General features: G+C 37.3%; 2 protein-coding genes across 4 annotated transcripts in view; one reads left to right on the forward strand and one right to left on the reverse strand.

Moving 5' to 3' along the window:
• Positions 1 to 2,669: 2,669 nt before the first annotated feature.
• Positions 2,670 to 6,528, reverse strand: tstd3 (thiosulfate sulfurtransferase like domain containing 3). 2 transcript variants are annotated; one of them, XM_041988624.1, is made up of 4 exons: positions 6,284 to 6,528; positions 6,031 to 6,198; positions 5,461 to 5,620; positions 2,670 to 5,045 (listed from the first exon to the last, which is right to left on the reverse strand). In XM_041988624.1, exons 1-4 carry the CDS (start codon positions 6,411 to 6,413, stop codon positions 4,988 to 4,990), a joined length of 516 nt encoding a protein of 171 aa, XP_041844558.1. In that variant the 5' UTR covers positions 6,414 to 6,528; the 3' UTR covers positions 2,670 to 4,987. The 2 variants fall into 2 exon arrangements, with proteins under 2 accessions (XP_041844558.1, XP_041844557.1); XM_041988623.1 differs by having other exon boundaries at positions 6,275 to 6,528.
• Positions 6,529 to 7,075: 547 nt separating this feature from the next.
• usp45 (ubiquitin specific peptidase 45) overlaps positions 7,076 to 24,655 on the forward strand; it is a 37,923-nt gene continuing 20,343 nt past the window's right edge. Inside the window, exons 1-8 of one of the 2 annotated variants that reach the window (XM_041989038.1) lie at positions 7,076 to 7,361; positions 8,969 to 9,079; positions 9,926 to 10,095; positions 10,785 to 10,885; positions 11,229 to 11,329; positions 20,869 to 21,020; positions 22,158 to 22,253; positions 22,600 to 22,730. In XM_041989038.1, coding sequence (XP_041844972.1) covers positions 8,977 to 9,079; positions 9,926 to 10,095; positions 10,785 to 10,885; positions 11,229 to 11,329; positions 20,869 to 21,020; positions 22,158 to 22,253; positions 22,600 to 22,730 — 854 coding nt within the window. In that variant the 5' untranslated portion in view covers positions 7,076 to 7,361; positions 8,969 to 8,976. The remainder of the gene's footprint in view (positions 7,362 to 8,968; positions 9,080 to 9,925; positions 10,096 to 10,784; positions 10,886 to 11,228; positions 11,330 to 20,868; positions 21,021 to 22,157; positions 22,254 to 22,599; positions 22,731 to 24,655) is intronic. The other variant, XM_041989039.1, reaches the window with a different exon arrangement.

A 24,655-nucleotide genomic window follows, 5' to 3' on the forward strand; every position in this document is an offset into this window, starting at 1 on the left:
CAGTAACATTTTTGAGGGCTAACCTCAAATGAATAAGATTTACATAAAATCCTAGAATATCACCAAAACATAAAGTTATAACAAACTCAAAAGCCCATTGATACAAATAGTATTTAAATAATTTAAAATACAAGATCCATTTATTGCTCCTGGTGTGTACCTGTCTCGATGGATTAAGCAAGCAGCTATTTCTTCCTGTTGACTTCACATCTTGCAGCAGTGTGGGACTTTTGGGAAGAGATGGAATCTTTCAGTCATGTGAACAATCATCTCTCTATGAGAGCAGCTCTTTTTCACTTTGCAACTAAATAATGTTGCACGTCATTATGATATTTTCTATTTCAGTACATTTACGAGGCTCGCTTACACTCCTGTCTTACATGCCTCATTTTCAGCTCCCTTTGCCTTCGCTTTTTCCTTAAAAGATTACCTCAGATATTAGGATTTAATTCAGCTGATTTAATATAAAAGCTAATTTTAACATAAGAGAAAATGCCACCATTTGAGAAAATGTAATAAGACAAGAACACATCCTTTCTCTTTGACTCAAACACCCTTTAAAAATCATATTATACCATACAGAACAGTGATAGGCATGTTTTTACAGCTGTTTTATAGAAGAGAGACACGCACAGTGCAGTGGATGTGGACATGATTTATGCTACACTGTTAATTCTTTTCCACAAAGTGGACCTGACTTCACTTTGCAACAAAAACCTTGAATTTTCTAGTTTTTTTTTTTTTCTAGATTTTTTCATTCATATTTTTAAAAGGATAAAAATATTGATATATTTTGATTAAATAACATATCTATGGTAAAATTTGTTCTTATAAGATTATCACAGACTAGCACTTTATTATAAAATCTTTAAAGAAATCTACATAAATTTTTTCCATGTAAAAAAAGAAAGATTAAAGTCATTTTTTACTTAGCAGAAGAAACTTAAATTCACTTATAAATTCTGGTACAGTCTGTGAAGAATGGCTCAAGCGTTTTATACGTACAGTAAAGAAAATTTTTAGAAATGATTAAAAATGATTGAAAAAACATTCATCTGTATTTTTTAAATAGCTTTGTATTTACCTGTCAGGCATTCATATTATTAAGACGTATGAAAAATTAAAATATTTATGTATCATTTAAAACAACTATTTTAAGTCTAAATATTTAAAGTCTCACTGCAAATATATCCAATTATTTGATGACTGAAGTATAGCTATATATATATATATATATATATATATATATATATATATATATATTAAAAAGTAATGCTTTAATTGATTAAAAGTTGACTAAATATAATATGAAATTAAATTGCTCTTTAATATTGTATGAAAGTTAACATTAAATATGGTCGCAGATGTTTCCCAGCATGCTTTGAGGCAACGTGTCCATGGACAGCAGTGTTAGTAAACTGCATACAGATGTGATCTGGTACGTGCTCATTAGTGTCATGCTTCGTGTTGCTGTTGTTGAAGAAAGCATGTTGCACCATGACTGAAGTTATGTGCTTGGCTTGTAATAGAGGCAGCACATCATAATCAGCTTTATACAGCAGATCAAATTTTAAAGTTTAGTTTGTTGCACATGTGCAGCTATAAAAGCTTGAGTCATCTTAGTGATCAAGATATTATTTAAAAAAATAAAATATTTATCTTTCAGGTCCACACTCCCCTATGATGGGCCGTGAAATAAACATGTATTATTGTCAATGTTGAATTCATCTAATCAATAATTGGGTATACTTCTATATTGAAATATTTTTATGTAAAGTTACAGATACGAGCAAATATAACACTTTGTGGAAATTTTAACTTAATAGATTTCTGTAGTAATAAGTTAGAAACCTGATTACTTTTCAAAGATAAACCTAAGATGTTTTCATACCTTCATACAGATCAAATCTCTTTAAATTTTGTGAATTACCTCACGTTGTTTTACTTTCACTGAACATCAGAAAGATGAAAATATGAGAAAAAATTCATATTCAGTAAGTAATGAGCTCTCTTGGACTATTTTTGTGTGCTTACAGGATGACAGAGTGTGGCTTAACCTCCACAGTCGTGCTTTTGCTCCTGAATGCATGTGAATGGAAGCCTTCCATCCTTTTAAACAGTTTGACATGAGCAGAAATAGTATCAATACGTCTGAACCAGATCATTTTACTCCTGCATCTGAAAAGTCACTTAGAGGTCAGATACCCTTCACAGATGATGACTCAGAACCAACAAGCTGTCTCAGTTCTGGGTTAAACACCGATAGTAATCTGGGCCAAGCTGAGCAGGACTGAGATTATCGTATGCTGGTCCTCTTCGGACTTTAAGCTGAAGCTGTAAAAACCTCAGAAAGTGGGAACGAGGTCCGCGATGGAGGCTGCCATGCTGTAGTAGAGGCATTCTTCTCAGCTGAAAACAAACACATTCATCTTCACAGATGATGAAGGAACCTGTTAATGTTCCCTGGAGGGTCAGTGGCAAATTCATAGTGAGACACAGCGGCTATTAGACACGTCCCTTCAACACAGTAGATCATCTTAGTTCCAGCAGCTGTCACCTCAGCAAGCCTCCTATTTATATCTGACATTAGCCAAATTAATGTCCACTCAGGTCATTTTACTGGACCTAGCCAACATTTTTTAAGTAAGAAAAAAAAGCAGCCACAAACATTTTGTTGTTAATCAAAACAATAACTTTATTTAATAAATTATTTTGGCAACAACTATGCTGTTAAGCTATTTGGTATTTACAGTACAGTGATGCTAAAATGGGTCACATCATGCAGCGGAAGATTCATTATCTCACAATCACAAACACATTTATTCATTTGCATAGACTGAGTGGAAGTAAAATCTCCTGCAGTTTCTATAAGTTAGTACACAGATGTAGCAGGTTATATTTTAAAAATGGCTAAAAGTTTTATTGTTTTCTGGTAAAAGAAATTTACAAGTCACTTCAAGTAATATTGTTTTCAGTCGCAAACATACATTTGTTGAGCCCTCTGGTTTTTCTCTTTGGGAAAGTCTAAACATTTAATCTCAACTTAAAAAGAAAAGAAAGAAAAAGCAAATAGAATAAACCAATTGTTACATCCTCTACTGTCCAGTCTCGGGTAATAAAAAAAAGAAAGATCTTTCAACTATACAAACAGGTGACAATTTAAATGAAAACTGGGTCCCCCAACCACCACATGGAGGAGATCGGACCTGTTTGTGATGCTTTGGGGGCCATTTTTCAGGTATTGTTTTTGTTCTCTTGCATCCTGATGGGAAAAGATCCCGACAAATCAACAACTTTTATGTTATAATGAAACATTTCTGTGGCTTAATTCTATGAAAATGACTTTGAATCAAACTTTGGAAATGTTCCTTCATAGAAAATGTGCATAATTTCTACTAAATGGCTGGTTTGAAGTGAACACACTGACAAGGCTGTGCAGTGTTATTGCATATTGGCTATATATATATGGATATATTACATGTGGCTCTAATAAACATTACACACTGAAAAGAAAGAAATCTTTGTAGAAGATAGTAACAAACTCAGCGACCTTGGCAATATATGAATAAAAAGCTGATATGAGGTAATTAAGGATTCTTTTTAGTAGGTTATGTTGAGTAAATTATTTCCTGTTTGAAAGCCATGACTGTGTTTACGCTCCAGAAGCAGAAACAACAGATCATTCATGAGTTCAACCATGTGAGTAATGTGTTTCATGTCAGACAGGATTCTCAATGGCTGTTTTATGACTATCAAAACTACAGGAAGGTAGAAAAGTTAGAAAACCCTTTAAAAAATTAAAGAAGTTTCAAACTGTGAAGGTAAAGTTTGTTTCTGCACACTGTACTTCCTGTATTACCTCTTGCTCAGCTGTTACTACGGTGTTGTGGTGCCATTTTCTCAAGCAGCTTAATTAGAAAACTGCAGTGAATCTAGCACACCTGAGACACCAGGTTAAAGGGGCTTTTGCATAGGATGTGGTATGTACTGCACTCGTGGTGGGGGTAAAGATGGACAGGGGAAGAGAAGTACATGCAGCAAGTTTGCTGCAGACGGTGAGTTCACCAAAAACCTGTAAAGGAAGTGTTGAGTTACCTGTTTCAGACTGGGATAAAGGGTGGAGCTGTCAAACTGTGAGAGGATGAGTGCTAAAACAGCATCTGAGACATTTTAAGTGGGGTGGGTTCATGTATCCTCATAAACACAGGAACAGGCATGTAGACTAACAAACAAGAGAGCCATCACTGTACAACATCTGGTCATTTATCTGAGCTGGGTTTGGTGTTGGGATCTGTCAGATTCCTCCCAACTGGACGTGCTAATGAGTAATCAAAGTACTGCGTCCAAGTCAAAGTTATATTAATTCCACCCAGAGCACAGTGACGGCACACTAACCTTGTGCTGCGCCCTACTTAGCACACACAAACAACTAAACACATGAACGGGTTTGGAAACAGAGTGCAGCTCCCACTACATCCTATGTAAAAACCCATGAATGTGTATTGCACTGTACTGAGAATACAAAGATGTACCACTTCTCTTTTTTTTTACGGTCAAAACTTCCACTTCCATGCAAAAACTTTGCAAATTGGAGATTTTGTTTTCCTTTAAATGTTCAAACTTAAAAATGTCAAAATGGATGAAAACATGACTAATAACCCCAACAACAGGAAATAAGGGATCAGATTGTTCTGATGAGCATAAAAATAAGCTGAATCATTTCTGTAGGACTTCAAAGTCACAAGGTCTCAGCCTGGTTTAAACCAATGGAAACTTTGAACTGACTGTTTTGGACAGCACTCTCCATCACCATCATCTAATGAGGAAATATCATTTGTAATAATGTAGATTCATCCTTTCAGCAGAACTAATGCCAAGGTACAATGAAGCTACTTTGGCAGCATGTGGTTGCCAAATACCTTATGTTGGTTTTCTCTTTCATTTGTCCCACGTCTGTTTCAGCTCTTTTCAGTTCCAAAGTCCTTGATCACTTATTTTGTTCACGTTTCACCCAATCTTGCCATCCACCAGGGTAATGCTGAACGCTAAAATGAAGGAGGGGGAAATGAAATAGCTCAATGAAATGTTGCTTAAACAAAAGCACATCTATGAGATTAAAACATTTGTCGTTAGACTTTTAAAAATAGATATATTTAATGGATTTTTGTGGTAAAAACAGAATAAATTTATGTTTACTGTCTAAGTAGCTTTATTCTCCACTTTTAAGTTTCAGACTTTCCAAAGAGCACTACACAATAAGATATTATGCAACAAAAGGGTAATAAACTCAAGTTGGTAAAACTGTAAAAAAAACTGCCCCGTGTGAAACTATAATCAAGCAACCTTTATTCAGACTGAAAAATGATTAACTTTTGCATAACAAAGGTTAAAGGGGGTGGGCTTATGAGAAAGTAATTAAAAGTTTGGGGACTTTATGATGAAATTGGAGTCATGTCTTACACTTTATATCCCAGTGAGGTGGCTGTATCGAGTGCAGTCTTGCTTCTGATCCCCGCCAGACAAGTGAACACGATGTTATCTGTCTGTCGGGGCATTTCACCACCGAACTTCTCTCTGAACTCCTCTGGATCCAGCTGGAGGGCAGTGTTCACTTGTCCCACTGTAATATGAAACAAAGGTCAAGTGCTGAAATGTGAATTTAAACTAACATTAAATACTCATAGCTTTGAGATTTTTGGGGAACTGTTGTTAGAAGCATCAAACCACTGTTGTAACCATTGAACAACTTCAACATCATCTAAGGAATGTCATCAGGGAAGTTAGGACGTATGTTTTCCCTTCACTATTAATAAGAGGAGCAGTAGGTAAACATGTGTGGAGAATATAGCATTAGGGAAATGTTTATTATTACAATAATAATAATAATAATAATAATAATAATAACATAATCAAAACCAAATTTACCAATCACCTACAACAGTGAGTTTGTATACAGTTGTGACTAATGTTTTTTGTTTTGTTTTGTTTTTTTCAACCCAACCAGTATATATCAAATAGAGCAACACTCACAGGGCACATTAACTGCGCCGGGGATGAAGCCGTACTCCCTGAGCTCCCAGGGCTCCCGGACATCTATTACTACAGCTTTCCGGTCGGCCAAGACCTGTTTCAGCTGCTCGTAAGTCACATCTGTGGAGGGTGGTTCTGAACTGAAGCTGCGGAGCTGCAACTCTGTGCCTGAAAGCAAAAAAACAGCATTCGGTGCTAGCTTTCAAAACACATAACACAGCGATTCACTTCATGTAGCACACACTTTTGAAACCTTGATGAGTGTTGACATAGTAGGACACAGAGCTTCGTCCTCCAGTCACAGAAACCTCGGGCTGGACGGGACTTTTCCATAAAAGTCGTGGGACAAAAGCAGTAATCCTCCAACATTTTCTAAGTGCCATGGGTTTTGGTTTTATCTCAAACTATACTTTTTTTTATTTACACTTCTGTAACACAAAGCAGCTGTTACACAAAGTACTACAATATCGCACGGCTAAAACTCCGTCTGCGCATGCACCGAAGTACGGATTCCCCTATAGGACAAAAATACTCCAACGCAGATTACTACACTATTTTATGAACATAAATATACGATAAATTATAATTAGATTAAATAAATAAATATAAGAATAATCACAAACAAATATATCGATGCATTCATGTTATTTAAAAACGCAAAAACAAAACAAAACAAAAAACAAACAAACAAACAACAACAACAACAAAAACTTTAATGCTCCTCTAGACAGAATAAATGGCTCATTTTGATTGGGCAGGAATTATGTTAATGGATCGAGCTGCATCATCTCTGTATGTTGACGTTACAGACTCATCACTCAGTTTAATGTTAGCATAGGCTCATGCAAAGAGGAATGTGATTGGAAAACCGATTAGGAAAACTTAGACCAGTGACAAACATTTAACAGTTTTCATTATATATATATGTATATATATATATATATATATATATAAAGCAAAAAGCCTCTGACACTTTGGAAAAAAATATTTTCAATTGCAAGTGAATGCAGCATTCGGCCAAGCTGAGCTGCCGTAGTGCGTCACATGTTGACTAGGGTTGCTAGTTAATGCTACACACAGCTTACCGAATTTTCTTTAAGTCAAAGGTTAAATCAAAAAGGCGCCGAGGGCACCATTTTATTGTTGTCGCTACTGCACACTTCAAAATGCCTTAACACCTCCCTACTTTTGGGATACAACTCGCCTAATAATGTTGGTATTTACTGTGACAAGCTAATGAAGCTAGCTTTTTTGCTAGCCAGGAAGACTTGACATCTCAGCGTTGGCTTTCTATCAGCTAACACAGGCAGCATAGGAGCTAACTTAAAGAGGTGAGTTCATTCAGAAATTTTGCCAAATCTAAAAAAAGGGGGGAAGAGATCTTGTTTAATGTTTTAAATAGCCTTAGTAAGCAAAGTCCTTATTTTAACCTTAACCTGGTATGTCATGACTGTTTAGGCCTCTTAACCATGGTTTACCCTAGTAGAGAACAGAAATCCAGTTTACTAACACACAGTTATTTTTTTCTGTCATTTATGTTAAGGTTTTTAGTTACAGTTATTCCCTCATAAATAGTTTAAATATATAGTCAGACATGGCACATAGTGTCTTAAGCTCAAAGTTCAAGTACCTTGGAAATTCGGTGAACCATGTATAGTATTTGAAAAATATTCTTTTACTCCAGAGCAGGAGGGAAAACATCTTAAATGGTATGGAGGACCAAACAGTAAAAGGTTTCAGTTGATAACATTAAGTACTTAACCATGAGCAGTTGTTTCAATGGTTACAGACTTGAATGACTACTATGAAACAAGCAGAAAAGTAAGCTTTGCAGCCATACAGTGAGGCACATTGAAATGTATGTTAAGGCGAGTTTTTAGTGTCAACAAAAGTGGCCATTGTATAATTTGACCTGACCACCATGGTAATCTAGTTAGGAGGAAGTCTGTTTTTTTCCCCCCTGTTTCTTATTGCAGTGCCTGTACAAGATCTGGCTTCCAGTGGTTCTTTTCCTGGTGTTCAGAATTACCAAATCTAATTGTCACAGCAGTGTTTGACTTTGAAAAGCGTGGTTTGTTATTTGTTTATTATTATTATTATTATTATTATTATTATTATTATTATTATTATTATTGAACCATAACAATAAACAGATGATTCAGTTCTCATCTAAAAAGTCAGTGAATGTGCCTCAAGGATGTGAAACTCCACTTTTGGGGCCTTCTGTCCTGCAGGTTTTAGATGTTTCTCTGCTCCAACTCACCTGATTCAAACCAAATGGACCCAACAGATTGTTGTCAAATTCTGCACAATGACATAATAATCAGAGTCAGGTGTGTTGAAGCAGGGAAACATCTAAAACCTGCAGAACACTGGTCCAAGAGGACTGGACTTTGACATCTCTGGTGTTCAACATATTTAGAAAGTAAAGATCATAGAATTTTGGCATTTCAGTAATGACAAAATAACCACTTATGCACACTACCGTTTAGTAAACAGTTTAAACAACATTTTTTTCAACATTTACTCCATAATAAAGTTCTTTCTTTTCTTTACTTTTGTGATGTTAAACCAAATTTTGGACATACCTTACATAAACAATAAATCCAAATTTTAATTAATACATTTTCCGGTTGAGTTTGGTTTCTGTTTCTCTGGATGTACTATTGCTGTGATCTTCCAGAGTAACAGAAACTAGGGTTATGTAAATGCCCTCTAATAAATATAGCAGCCCTTATAAACTCGTCAAATGAACTGTTTATAATTAATTTTAGAAAGATAGTTAACAAATGGGCTACTGTACAAATACATGTGAACTACACAGTTGCGTTTCATTATTAAAATCACAAAGGCAGTTAGAGATTTGTGCAAACTTTATGTTAGGAAAACTCTACTTGTTTGAAGAAAACATTTGTTTTTCCTCCATTCACCTTTTCAGAGCTCCAGATGCGGCTAAAAGACCCCTTTTCTTTGAAAGCCGCCGATATGACTAAGCGGACTAATAAACCAAGGAAACCTCGAGATGAGGAGTCCTCCGATGAAGTCAGTGGTAAGTACATGGCACCCAACTACAAAAAAAATGGTGGGTCTTGTTATGGTTTAGGTTTGTATAACATGAGGTACTAAACGGTATCAATATATCATGTTCAAAAATTGATAAGCATATTTTTTTAGGGGATTGGGGGAAAGATTAATTCATATAAGAATTGCTATTTGTCCATCTGTCGTAGTTGACGTTGCATGTGTCTCTTCAAGCTTCTGCTCTAGATTGTGTCATTATATTCCCATAACCACAAAAATAATAGATGAACCCACTGCTGCTAATGTTAGTATTTTCATCTTTCAGAAAATAAAGATTTTTGACAATTTAAATACATGTGCATGTTTGAACTACAGTATGGTGAAAGTTTAATATTAAATTGCAATAAAAAAAAAAACAACAAAAAACTTGGTATTTGGTACTAGCATCCATTGCCAGTTTCAAATAAAAACTATACCCGTACATCAGACTTGACAGCGAATGCTTCAGATTTACCATGCAGACATGGATAGCAAACAGATCCATTCATACCAATACTTACTGGTGCTATTGTCATGGAGATCAGTCCTACACACCAAGTCAAAGCTGTGCTAAAAATCAGGATTTCTTGAGGGAAAAAATGTACTTTTATTTATTTGTACTAAATCTGATACTCATCGTACCTCTTCCAGCATTTGGAAACATTGCATTGCTTTCACTGAACAGTGGCCTCTTTCTAATTTTTCACTTTTGTAAAATGAATGCAGTGTTAATTTATCCTGTTTCATCAGAGGATATGTCTAGCAGTTTGTCTTGCAGTTTATGGATGGTCTGTTAAAGTCATATGAGATGATCAATATCATTATGTTTAATCAGGACTGACATGCCAACATGTGAACAAAGCGGTGGATCTGAGCTCAGTAAAGAAGTCGGTCCTCTCGAGTGTGTGGTTGGTGTGCTCTGAGTGCCTGAAGGAAAGGACAATGATCGATGGAGAGCCAGCAGCATCCAATGACATCCTGGTGTGCCTGAAGTGTGGTTTTCAAGTAAGATGTGTTTTTCTTTGCTTTTAAGGAGTAAATACAGTGTGCTGGGTGAACGGGGGGCTGAACACTGTGTGGTGAATATTTTGACCTGATTGTATAAAATGTTAGTACATTGACGGACATTAAATTGAATAAGAGAGACACTGAACCAATAATTTATTTTTTTTTTATAATTTTGTAGCATTTAAATATGCATATTTTTCATTTTTTGTACTAAATAGAGGCCATATTTCATTTATCAGTTATTTTTTATTTATGTGACAGGAATTGATAATAAAAAAGGAAGATTCAATGGGCACACATCTTGTTTTTGTTATCTTAATTCAGATAAATTATGCTACTTTTCAGCTTTGTGACAGCTGTTAGTGTGTGTGTGTGTGTGTGTGTGTGTGTGTGTGTGTGTGTGTGTGTGTGTGTAAGAACAAATAGAAAGACAGACAATGATCTAAATGGAATTAATGCATTTTGAGTAATAATGTTATGTCTAAGAGCTGACCCAGAAATGTTGGAAAATCTTTTTTGATATTTATTTTACATTTCTTAAATTCCTAAATGTGAAAGATATTATTCAGCTTTACTAAAGGGAGATAGAGCCACATAATTTGTACACGTGAGCTTTAGCCCAGATGTTTTCTATGCATAAAAATAATTGTATTTAACCAGAGGTGTTTAAATGAACTGTATTGCAGGGCTGCAACCAGTCAGGGATCCAGCACGCTGTCAGGCATCACCAGACTTCACATACAGAGTCACACTGCATTACTATCAGCCTCAGCACGTGGAAGGCCTGGTGAGAAACCCGGATTAACTGTAAACTGTCATGAAAAGGCCTTGAATGCATGCAGGGGTGCACTGTTTGTAAGCTCACAGTGGCATGTTGGCATTCTGCTGACGCAGAAACAACAGATACAGGAGCTTTTCTGCTCTTGGCTGCCCCTGTTTTCTACATATATCATTTAAACTAGTTTTAAGCTTACAAATGAAGCTTTTCTAAGTGTTTGATGCTAATATTTTTACTTTATTTTTTCACTTTAGTCAAATATTTCTGGTAGACATGGCTCATGCCAACATTAGATTCGTGCAGCTTGTTTACTTCTACAGTCCTGATCTTTGACCATCTTTCTCTGTAACAGGTGCTTTGAATGTAATGAGGAGCTCTCTACTCACTGCAACAAGAAAGCTTTAGCACAGACCCTCGATTTTCTTCAAAAGCACTCTACCAAGGCAGCATCAGGTAAGGCATAATATTCTGGAGATTTAAATGAAGTTGTGATTAGACAAAACATTGCTTTTTACTGTAGTTTGAAGTCAGCTCAATTCAACATTCAGCATCACTTCTGCTTAGCAGTTTTGCTCATGTGTCAGTGATGCCTACTTCCATATATAAAATCTATGGTGGTTAATTAAAAAATGCATATTGAAAACATAAGAACAAGATATATAATGTAAGAACTGTAGTTTGTTTGTTTTTATTTGCCTGAAACTAACAGCACATTTACTGTATGATTGTATACATCCATGACGACTGAACAAATGGTTCTTCTTATTAATAAAATCAACTAATGTTATTAAAAGAGTTAAAAATCCTACATTCCAGCACTCAGCTGCAGTACACTTGCGCCCCCCAGTGGTAGTAATTGTCTTACATCGTGGAGCATTTTACCCTGCCTTCTGTAGGACATATAACAACCAAATAGTGGTGTCACTGTAAAGAAAAAAAAATGCATATTTCTTTTTTCTGTCTGAACCATAAAAATTGTGAATTTTAGAATTTTAGTTTGAAGTGAGTTAAATAATACCACAGTTGGTGACAGTCATACTGATACTGGGCCGCCTGCTTTTCCATTTTCAGCATCATGTCTGTTCACCTCACTCAGGCCACCTGAGCCCTCTTCACCCAGTCAGTCAGCCATACAAATATCACCCCCCTCAGTCCTCTCTGTACTTATACAAACATACATTCACCTTCTGTTCCTGCCTCCCCTGCTTTGTGTTGGCACACTGAGAGACCTCCTAACAGACTGTTGCTGATCAGGGTGGTGGGCATCATCTCTTCTTGGTCTCACTGGCCATCTCAGCATAGCCCAATGCCCGGTGCCTAGTTGCCAGTGGCCAGAGGCCAGTTGCCCTGGCCCAGTCAAGCTGGTCCCCCATCTCCGCCATAGCTGCAGAGTAACAGAACTGACTCTGCCGCAGTTACCCCCCCCCACCCCCACCCCCACCTTGCACATCGCATGACTGCACATATTAAAGGAATTAAGCGCTTGAGTGATGCTTCCCGCCTGGGTTCCCTGAAGAACAGGAGCAGCTGCGTGGGGTCCAGCTCTGCTCTGTCGTTCTTTGTCTTTCCATCGCTATCTGTTTCTGTCCCTCGCATCCTCTGTTGAGCCGCTGTATGTCTCACCACCTCTGGGCCTGTGTGTTGCACTAGTGGGAGCCAGGATCCTCAACAAGTCAGAGTGACTGGATCCTAACAGCTGGAGTGCTCCAAGTCTCAGTGGACATATACACATGCAGAGAGCGACATAACACACAGCGTTGAAAATAACTTTTAGTTTAAGCAAATAGCCCATTTCCCTCTGGTCTGTGCTTTACACTCAGCTTTTAGAGATGCTTTTAAGCTTCAGTGATAAACCCAGCTGAAATGCTGTTGCCCATGTTGTCTCTGAAGCACAAGTTACTTTTATATTCACAGTTTTCATACGAACTGGTTGACAAATTACTACAATTTAATCATTTTTTAGATTTATTTTGTTTCCAGAGATAATGTTTCTTGATCACCATTTACAGTTCTTGGGAACAAGTCCATGCGTACCACTTCTTTTAAACTGGTGCACATTAATTTAAGCTTTGGTTTTAGGTAGTGAGGATGTGTCCTGTTACTTTCCTGCTATAAAGGAACTACTTGGAGTTTTCTACATTTTTTCCATTACCTGTCACCTTTCCTGTCACTCAGTTGTTCCACACCGGTCAGACAAATGGGTGTAGAGCCGACCAGCCATTGTTGCAACAAAGTAGATGGCTGTTGCCTGTTGAGGAGCTTGTGAAATTGCATTTCAGTGTGAAGGCCAGATTTTCTCAATAAGCAGCTATTGTGCTGTGTTTTTCCTATAGACCTCAAACACAAAGGAGCCCTGGCAAGGACTTTTGTTTATTTATTTATTTATTTATATCTGATTCTATAATAATTTTGAACAACAACAGCTCAGGAAAAAAAAAGTCGATTAACTGTGGTCTCTCACCATGAAGGCCTTCAGCTCAAGTGCCGCAGTCCTGGTAAAAAGTGAATTGACCTTAGGGAGCCAGGAATTAGCTTGTAACCCAGCTGGGGAGCCTTTGTGAAGGAAATTAAAATGTTGGTACCAAAAAGATATTGAAGCTAGTTTCACATTTAAATCTGACTATTCTTTTGTGTTTCATAGCTGCTTTTGTTATGTCTCTGATTGTGTTGCACTAATATGCACATTATTATGATATTCTGGCAAACTTTATTGGCTTTATGGCATCATTCTGCTGCATTTGTAACAGAAATTATTATCTAGTGTCATGCTATAGTTATACTAGTGAGTTTAACCACAATATTTTATTTTATTATATAGATTAAAAGCGGCTACTTGGTAGAGACTTTCATAGCTATTTGGTTATTTAATTAAATTAAATGAAATGAAATCAAATTTTATTTATAAAGCACATTTCATACAGGAGTAGTAGGGCTGGGCGATATGAACTAAATCTTATATCTCGATATTTTTTTACCTGAATCACGATATACGATATATATCTCTATTTATTTATTTATTTAGTTAGTTAGTTAGTCAAGTAACCAAAGAGACTAATTCTAATTTACAGCCTTCAGTGCTAAATATACTTTTATTAAGGATCAGCAGCACATGTGCATTAAAACAGCTGACTGAAATGACAGTACCTTTATATTAAATTAAATGCTTCTAAAACAAAATAAATTAAAAATACTATTCAGTGACCACAACAAAACTACAGCTGTGCAAAATGCAAACGAAAAGATGCTTTTAACTCAAAACAAGTTATCTCGATATAAACGATATTCCCTCCTTCTATATTGCATCTGATAAAGTCTTGATATATTTGAAAATCTCGATATATTGCCCAGCCCTAAGGAGTAGTACAAATTGCTTTATATAATAAAAATGACAATGTTTGCTTATTAAAACAAATATAAAATAGCAATTTAAACACACACCTACTCTCATTCTCTCACCCACACACAAACCCGTAGTACACATGCCTCTCAAAATTAAATATAAATATAAGAATAAACATCTGGCTTGACGCTGCTGTGAGGAAGACCCTCAGACCAAGCAGGCATAGCTCCTGCAGTGGAGGATCCCAATGAGGAGAACACTGTAGTTAAAAATGGTTAAAAATAAAAACAAATATCAAACTAAACCTAAAAACAAGAAGAACAAGATGAAGAAGTTCATAAAAATAATGTGCCCAAAAAAACAAACATAAAAACATGAATAGAAAAATATTACAAAAATTCATAGTTTTTAAATGGATAAGTACATAATTAAATAACTACTCAAAGAAATAATAAAATTGACTAAACAAAATAAAATAATTCAGTTAAAAGCTCTGTGACAAAATGAAAACATCTAAATATTGCTCCATATATATTTATATATTTTAAAAATATTATTTACTTAAACTTAAATATCAGTAAAATTTAATATTCTTATCGACGGTGAAGAAATCGGAGCTGGATTTTGGCAAAATGCTTTTTAAGACATTGTGAAAAACTGTCTATCACACATCTGGGCTTTTCCAGCTTCCGTGCTGTCTTGTTCAGCATTTCTCTTCCTTGAATTTCCTTTATTTCTAAAACTCAAAAATGCTTCTAAACATTGACATACCACAATTAGCTCGCTAGTTTCCATGCTCACATGCGTCTTAAAGGCTCAGCATGTTAAGTTTGCATCAGCCTGCTAATATGATTTTGAATTAAAGTGGAAAACGAAGCAGCTTGGTTTGTTACTAGATGTGGACTAAATGAAGTAAACACATACAGGATGTGTGAAATTTTGACCTGAATTGTCCAGAACAGAACTAATAAACTTAAACTATATTTTACAACATAGTGTATTGATTAGGTTTTTGTCTTCATTTGCATGTTTGATTAATATGTACATTTTTTTTGTTTTGTTTTTCTTGCTGTTTGTCTCTGATGAGTCACTTCATCAGAGCTCTGAAGCTTTCTTTTTCTTGCAGTTCTTTTAAATAACATGGCTAAAGGCTGAAACCGACACATTACTCCTCATTTAGCTACCTGGTTCACAGCCCTGGTTGTTAGTCCCGGAAACAAAAGTCTTTAGTAACTGTCGTTTCAGCTTTGCCGAGTCAGTGACCAGATGCGTTTTCCCTGGTGGTGCCTTCATGGAAGTAATCAGGAGTGATTCTGTCTTTAATACCACCACCGCACATAAAAGTAGGGCAAATAGTGGGTAGCAAAATCTGTTTGCTTATGTGTGTGTGTCTTCTGTAAGTAACATGTCAGTGGGTTTTCTTGGCCTCAGATGGAAAGAAAACAAGCTTTTTATGCCCTGCAGTCACAACAAATTAGCAAATTAATAAGACATTTGGTGTTGCCTGGCCTTCCTCTTGACTGCCTGCTCTGCATGAAGTGAGCTGGCCTTGGCCCTCCACACTCCTTCACTGGAAGTAAACATGGATGCATGGATGAAGCCCACTGGCCATACAATTTGACAGCCTCTCAACCCAACTGTGAAGAGCATTAAAAAGGCTGTGAAAAGTCTGTCTGAAAATATCTTTTCACAGATCCTTGTTGCTGTTTTCATTTTATCAGTATAGCTTTTTACAATGAGTGGTTGTCATATATAAAAATGCTATTATAGCAGGTCTGTTGCACAAAGTAGCAGATGTTGGTTTTAAAGTAACATGAGTATGTTTTCTTAGTGGAATTCTTTAATGAAAGGATGTTTTTATATGGAGTTTTAAGAAACTTTAATAACGTTAACATGTACTATTCCCTGTAAAAATAAGCAAAGTCCCTTGTTTCTCTGTGTATACCTTGTGTGAAAAAGAGCAGGGAGGGCAGGAGGTGTTGGTGTACATGCATGCATGTGGGCATTTGTCTGCCCTGGGGAAAGGCTCCACAGTGTCACTGCTGCCCATACTCGGTGGCTGAGCAAGGAGGGCCAGGTGGTGGTGCCGAGTGCAGCACAGTCAAGCGTGGACACAGCGCATGCTGACATTTGCCTTTGCTGACTGCTGCAGGGAGAGGAAAAATCTGCTTTTCCATATGCTTGTGCTCATTGCAACCCTCCCCTTCACCCTCTTCTCCCCCACACTGCCCTCTTCTGCCCCCTCCCTTCTCTTCCCTCCTTCCAGTCTCAACCAGATGGCTCCCTGAACATTGTTTACCTTGGGTGGCGGTCCCAGATGCAGTGTGTGTCCATCGGCATCCCCGTTCCGGCCGTTTAGTTTCCTCATTCCTCTGCACTCTCATTGCTCAAGTGCCAGTCGCAGCTCTTAAACTCAAGTTGCATTAAGGCTGTTGATGTTGTGCTCCTGTTCACAAACACCACAACAAGTTGGCATACTCATTTACACTCACTTTATCACAGTTTCTCTATTGCTCTTCCACACTTACGTAAATATGTGTTTTTAAATCTCTCCACTTTCACACCAAATCTATAATAATTGTTTGTTTTTCCTTGTTGGTGCCACAGTATTTACCCTTCTCCGCTTGTTTTCCATGCATTATGTGGGTTGACATATGGGAGCTCCCTTATGGGTGCATATTGAAGAGGAAAACAGGCCTCCAGATGTTGTCAGCACAGAGGGCCAGATGCATTTAGCACCACTGGGTGGAGTGCCGCAACAACATGTCGCCCCAAAAACCTGAACCTCACCTCTTTCGCCTTAAATCCCCAAACTCCCTGACAAACCATAACACGTGCAGATCAGTTTTCACTGGCTCTGGACCTGATTCAGTGAAAGTAATGCAGAGTAAAAGCAACATTTTTTTACAGACAAGACAGAGTAATGCCCGTGTGTGTGTGTGTTTTCTTGATTTTTCTTACAAAATCTATTAAAAAGAGAAGTTTCCATATTTTTTGACATTTTATATAGAACTTAATTTAATCTAAAATGTAAATTGTCAGGACACAAGGAAAATGTCCAAGTTTCACACACCAGCTACTGTGGCCAGGACATTTCTGTTAATGTCCTTGGCCTTGGGGAAAAAAATAATGAAAAGCTTGCTGGGTAGCTGCCAGAAGTGGGCCTACCCATCACTGTAGGTTGAATAGCTTTCTCTCAATACACGTGTTGTGCACAAGAAGTACTTCTATAAATTGAATATGTGCTACAGCAAGGTCATTTGTGTGAGGAGGAGAAGGGCTGTTGGAGTGAAGGTGCAGGTTCTTATAAAGGTTTATGGTTCAGTTTTTCCTTGGATGGGGCAAAAGTGGGTCAGCTAGGGACCTTGCTGCCAGCCTGCTCTCTTGACTGGCTTGTGTGGGTAAAGTGTTCATGAACCAAACTCCTTTTGTGTTTCCCAGCATTTCTTTGACTTCTCTACAGCCTGCAGCTCTTAAACAAGGCAAACATTGGCCTTTTTGTACTGAAATTCATTATTAGTGCCAGTGTAACCTCCTAGTTTTATTTTCTGTGATGTAGAAAGCTCATTGGAAACACTTTTTCAGAATTCAATCAGTTCAACTTTACAGTATTTATTTTTCATTAACATGAGAATTCTTCAGCCATTGACATAAAATTTTTAATGGTACATTAAAACATTTTTTTTATGTCATGATATTATGATGACAGAGTTCTAGCCGTCCACATAGTTGCAGTCATGGCTGCAGCTGAGATTGTTTAATTAATTTAATTAATTCTTGATGTGAACCTGGAATCTATTCATAGCCTAATACAGATGTAAAATGTGATATTTTGCATCAGAATTCACTCTTTTGACAGTCATTGTTTATTCCTGGCCTTAGCAGGTGAACATTTTTTACTAAGCACCAGGCTAAATTACTAAATGTTGCAGAGATTGTAAATTAAAACTCATTTGCTTGTTGGCTGCTATAGAGGTCGTCTACTAATCAGAGGACTTCCAGATGTCTGCCACGCCTCCTCCATGAACAAATAATCATTTTTAAATTTTATAGATTTTGTCAAGTTAGTCAGCAAATTCCATTAAACTAATGAAGTATTTGACTAACAGCATATTACTCATAATAGTTTAGAAAGTGAAAAAGTAATTAGTATCCTTAAGTTGGAAAAAAAATCTGATCTTTGAGGAGTTACTCACATCAGTAGTTTCCAACAAGATTAAAATCAACCTGAATCAATGATACAGCATGCCTGCCACTCATTCTACCACATCATGAAAAATTATTCTACTCAGATATACACCACTTACAAAAACTTGATGTCAGAATTAACCTAAAAACCACTTTAGCTTTTACAGGTGAACATAATATGACTTCTCTAAACTTTTCAGTGTTAAAGTATTTATTCCATTTTTTTCTTTGACAAGATTAAGTATCAAAACGATGAATTAGATCACCATTAGATCAAGATGACACCTAAAACATGACAAGTTATTGAGACATATACTTTTTTATGTAGTATACCCACCACGGTTATTTAGTTTTCTTTCAATAAACTGAGACGTTGCATGATTCCACTTAAATGTTCTACATTCATGTTATAAAATCAATTTGTTATGAACTTTGTACATTGAATCGTCCCTGTGACAAAAAGGCAAAAACACAAAGTTTTATTTTAATACCGAATCTTAAAATCTCATTATCATGATTTCCATTTTTACATCAAAGGCCAAAATACAAACCAAAATATTTATGAAACCTTTACAGAGAATAAAAGTAAGGCAAGGCAGTTTATTTGTATAGCACATTTCATGTACAGGACAATTCAAAGTGCTTTACATAAAACAAAGACATTACAGATATTTAGAAATAGTAAAAGTCATCAACACATAATCACAATAAAATAATAAATTACATTAAAATGATTAAAAGCAAGATAAGTTAAAAAAAAAAACAGTTAACACGCAGATTTCATGCATAGGCGCATGAGAAAAGAAATGTTTTAAACCTGGATTTAAAAATGTCTACATTTGGTAAAAGTTTAATCTCCACTGGCAGTTTGTTCCACTTGTTTGCAGCAAAAAAGCTAAATGCTGCTTCTCCATGTTTAGTCTAGACTCTGTTCTGGACTCTGGTCTGGACTAGTTGACCAGAGTCTTTGGATTTAAGAGCTCTGCTAGGTTTATATTCTCTGAACATATCACAGATGTATTCTGGGCCTAAACCATTCTGGGATTTGTAAACGATCAGAAGTGGTTTAAAATCTATTCTGTGACTGACTGGAAACCAGTGTAAAGATTTTAAAACTGGTGTGATGTGTTCAGATCTCTTAGTCCTGGTTAAAACTCTAGCAGCAGCGTTCTGGATGAGCTGCAGATGTTTAATGCTCTTTTTAGGAAGTCCTGTTAAAAGACCATTACAGTAATCCAGCCTATTGGAGATGAATGCATGGATGAGTTTCTCTTGGTCTTTCTGGGAGACTAAACTTTTAATTCTGTTGATGTTTCTGAGCTGGTAAAAAGCTTCTTAGTGAAGCTTTGATGTGGTAAAGAAAAGTAAAGAAAATTTGTATTTGAAACACGATTAACTTAGACCAAAACATTAGAGGAAATTTATAAAATCTACTTTTAAATGAACTATCATTCATTTAAATCACATATGTCAAACTGGTCCAGCAAAGGGCCGTGTGGCTGCAGGTTTTTGTTCCAACCAAGCAGCAGCACACCAGATTTGACTGATTCAATCAACTGATCTCAGTCTTCAGACAGCTGATTGGTCAAACTGTGTGCTCTTGGCTGGCTGGAACAAAAACCTGCAGCCACACGGCCCTTTGCTGGACCAGTTTGACATGCCTGATTTAAATAGTTCCTCTTGGTTATATTTTTAAGCCATCAAGCAGTATTTAACTAAACCCACCCAAGAGCTGTGAATGTGATTATGCCTCAGTTTATTATTTAGAGTATGACAACAAACAGTCATCACTGCCTCACTTCTCACTTTTTCTGCTAATGTGATAAGACCTAGATTGTTTATCCAATCAGCATCAATAATCACTAACGTATGCAGCACATGTTTTTGTTGAGTCATAGCAGTGTTAACTTTCTTGTTAGCTGCTGGCACGCCATCAGCTCTGACAGCTCCAGTACCTACTCTAGTCTGTCCCCTGCAGTCTGCCACTGTTAGTCTCTGACCATCTGTGTCTTAGTTTCTGTTGAAGGTTAGTTTTCATTGGTTATCGGGAGTAACAGCTGGCTCTGGAGAGCCATCTCTCCAACCCCAGCCCCCACCCCTCCCTCACTAACCAGCAGAAACGTCAACAGCTGTCATCTGCTTTCCCAAATGATCCAGCTCTCCTTCCAGCTGCCATCCCAGCACCGTGCTCCCAGCCCCTGCCTCATTTCAAGGCTGAATCCTTTTTTTCTTCCTCAGTTTTCGCCCAGAATCTCAATTAAACCAAAAGAGATTTTTTTCCCCCTGTTGCAAAGCCATCTTCCTACCAACCGCCATCTCAACTGCAGCTCAGTCTTAATATAAAATATAACTTCAAATCTTTACATTGCATGTTACCTACAATATTTACATTATAGCATATAAAGTGACTAATAGGCTTGTAATCTTTTTTCTGAACTAAATACTTTTTTTGTGTGTGTTTTAGTAGCATCACCGAAGACCATCAAGCTGCGAGAGGAACCATCAGATTATGCTGACCCACACAAAGGGAAAAGTCCAGGCATCAACAGCACTTTGGTCCCTGTTAAAGGAATAAATAACCTTGGTAACACCTGCTTCTTCAATGCTGTGATGCAGGTTGGTATTGATATTACGCCAACATACTGCTAACAATAAACCAGGATTACTTCATTACTGTGTTATGTTGTATATTTGACTGTGTTATAAACAAGGTATCTGGAATCACATGAACAAGTGAATTTCTCACTGTAAACAACCTTCTAGCAAGTTGTTGCTGTATAGCCAGAGGCCCTGAGTTACTATAATGAATCGCAAGGATTTCCACTCTGACGTGACAAATTTGTATGTCCTTAGCACTCATCAAGTGCCTCCACTTATGAGCCAGGGCTCTAGTCAACCAGACCACAGCCTTCCAATAACCAAGTGGAAATGGGTCACTCATATAGTATTTTCAGCGCTGCGGTAAATGCAGCGGCGGCTTGGACACATTCATCTGCATAAACACGAGTGGCTCTCAGGTGGTGCAGAGCATGTTGACAACACAGCGCAGCTATAGAGCCTCCTCAGCTTTTCACTGGTCATGTCATGGTGACTGCAAACTGACATACCTCTGCAACAATGAAGCTGTTTTTTTCCACCATTTTGTTAATTACCCTCAGGGTCTTCCTCGTTGATTGAAATTCGAGTCAGCGCGCTTTACATGCTTTTCCCTCCCTCTTCCTGGCTGTTTGTATTGTCTACCTGAAAATTGCAATCTTTTGGGTGAAAACACATAATTGTCAAAGGGTGAGCTGTGTCTGCATTCACAATGCCAGCCCCATTGTGTGTTTTCCATAGCAACAGTCTCTATCACCAGGATGTGACAAAACAAATATCTCTTGAAAGGGAAGGAAAAGATGCTTCTCTAACATGTTTCTTCATGCCAGATCCTCACCAAGGATCTTCTCTATTTTTTAAACTTCTAGACCATAAATAACTTTGAAAGCCTCTTTCAGTATTATGAGCTTACAAATAACCAAATCCTGCTAAAATGGACATGTGTGACAATTTTAAATGGCCACAAGCAAATTGCACATTTGTTATTACATCTTCTGTTTTTTCTTGTGTACATAATTATTGCTGGGCCTTGTGATTGGTACAGTTGTGTTTAGCTGGTTAAAACTGAGTAATGTAGCACTGCATCGTTTCCAAATGAATAAAAAAGGAGAATAATTAAATAAAACAGACATAGATTAATTCTGTTTTTTTGTACAGAACCTGTCCCAGACACACATGCTCATTGACCTCATCCATGAAGTGAAGGAGAAAGGTTACAAGCTGAAGATCTGTCCACCTGTCGAGACAAATCTGGTACAGCAAGCTGCAATTTATTCACCATCTTCATGAATTCTTATCAAGCCAAATAACAGAGCAGATACATTTACTGAACATCTTTCAATTATCAGTCTTTTTTTTCTTCCAAATAAATGATATTTATTATTGTTTAAGAAATAAATCTGATTTTATTCTCATTTTTGGAACTTTTGGAATTTTTAGAGGGTAAAAACATTTTTTTCTAAATCAAATAAATAAATAAACATACAAACTCAGAAAGATACTCCTGTTTTCCGCTGTTTTATTTTAATGATCCAACAGAATTACACCTATAACATAATTTGAGAGCGACACTTACCTTGAATTTGTTAATTTCTCCCAGATTCCTCTGACGATTGCGTTGCCTGGTCCAGAGCCGCTGACTGCAGCCATGTTCCTCTTCCTGCAGAGCATGAAGGAGCTGGGGAAAGGCCCCATCAATCCAAAAATCCTCTTCAACCAACTCTGCCAGAAGTAAGCACTAGTCCTTTATATCAGCCGGTACCTCCTCTCACTGATGTCTCAGGGTGGAAATCTGAAGAAAACGAAGAAATAATTCGATCAGCCTCTCATCAACTTGATCCACTGGTTATTGTTTTTAAAAATGGTGGTTACCACACAAATTCAACGAGAAGATCCAGTTATCCGGCAACACGTGGTCCCAACCTGACCAATCACAAGGGAATACCTTTGCGTAACCTTCTGCGTAGCAGGGGTGCACGTCAGGTCTGGAAGAGGTGCGTGTCGGGTCCGAAGAGGCTGATGACGCAGATGCCGCGCGAGTATAGATCTGCCTTTAGAATGCTGCAGGGTCCAGAAACCTACATAATGAATGGCAGTGTACCACAATTATTAGTCAAAAACACACATTTTTAAGATCAGAAAGTTACATGATGTAAAATAAAACTGATAGAATAAATATCTATTTGTAGACATTAAAGGAAGATATAGTTTAAATCTTACTCATATTTAGAGTGTCAAACCAAATATTTTTAAAACTTATAATAACTGAGGTCATACAGCCTAACTTTATTATACTTACACCACACATTAGAATAATAAATCTTAGCTGTTAAAAAAGCAAATGAAAACAGTTTCACATGTTCTTAAGTACGTCTTAAGAACAAATGATTACTGATGGTTGTTTGAACAATATTTTCGATTTGGATCGATGCTGCTTGCTTGTTGATGATTGAATTGATGCATCAATGCAGATTGATGTGTTACTGAAGACTTCATCAACCCCACCACCACCTCACCAACACGCTCTTTAGTGCACATGTGTTAGATCCAGGTGAGAGACATGTACCAGAGTAAAAAGATGCGTTGTTATAGCTGCTATGGAAGTAACTTCATCCTCAACTGACTCCATATTGATCATAGAATATTTTATTATTAAAGCTAGAGCAGCCATTTTTACTTGTTTAATTCCTGCTGTAAAATCACCCATGAGGCTACACAAGCTTCAGACCTCAGGTTTCAGATTCCAGCAGATATTTGACCTCAGGGTTAATGAAGTAATCAGACTCTGCCATAATTGTTAGTATTGCCATTCTCCTTCACCACCAAAGCAGTTTACAACTCAAGAGGAACAGCTTTTCTCCTGCTTTCATCCCGTTCCTACAGTGATGAACACTATTAACCAGCCAGACCCAGGTAACACCTGGTCCCAGCTGAGTGACCTTCGCACACTCCCACCCCAACATACACAAAGCACAGTGAAGGCACTGTACCTTATCAAATATCTGTCAGCAGCTATCTATTTGCGGGCTTCTGCTGTATGCCACAGCACTGTGCCACCTGTGTCGTATCCAGATCAAGGTCAAACAAACTGGCAAACAGACTCACTTTTGTAAACTGAACTTTTTTTTGTTCCCTTTTGTGAACAATAAATATTTGGTTGGATGACTTCTTGTCTGAGAGTGGTACACTGCTGGTCGAGTCCACCCTGTCTGTGTGTATTGGGTGGGGCTTTTGCACTGTTTAATAGTGCAGGTGGGTGACCAGAGCATTTCATGTTGGATGACTGGATACATCTCTGGTGTGGCTTTGATAGTAATTCTGGTACCTAGCTGTCATCCATTTGGCCTGTGTGTGTGTGTGTTTTTTGTTGTGAGTGTGTGCATGTGGACTGCCACCTCACCTGGCACCACCTCAGCCTGCAACACACATGCAGGCAATTGTGCATTCAAACATCAAGCATTGCCCACACCTTAATGCACTCATACACATGTAATGTAAAACAGAGCCAATCTATTCCACTGATGTGCATTTGAATAGAGACATGACTTCAAGCTTCAGCAGCCATTAATCACACTCAACACTTACATATAATGATCTCTGAAATTAACTTCAGTGAGTCTGTGTTTTGTGTATCCATAGAGAAAGAGGAGAAATTC

The sequence above is a fragment of the Melanotaenia boesemani genome, chromosome 6 (genome assembly GCF_017639745.1).
Source record: "Melanotaenia boesemani isolate fMelBoe1 chromosome 6, fMelBoe1.pri, whole genome shotgun sequence".
In the NCBI taxonomy this organism is placed as follows: domain Eukaryota; kingdom Metazoa; phylum Chordata; class Actinopteri; order Atheriniformes; family Melanotaeniidae; genus Melanotaenia; species Melanotaenia boesemani.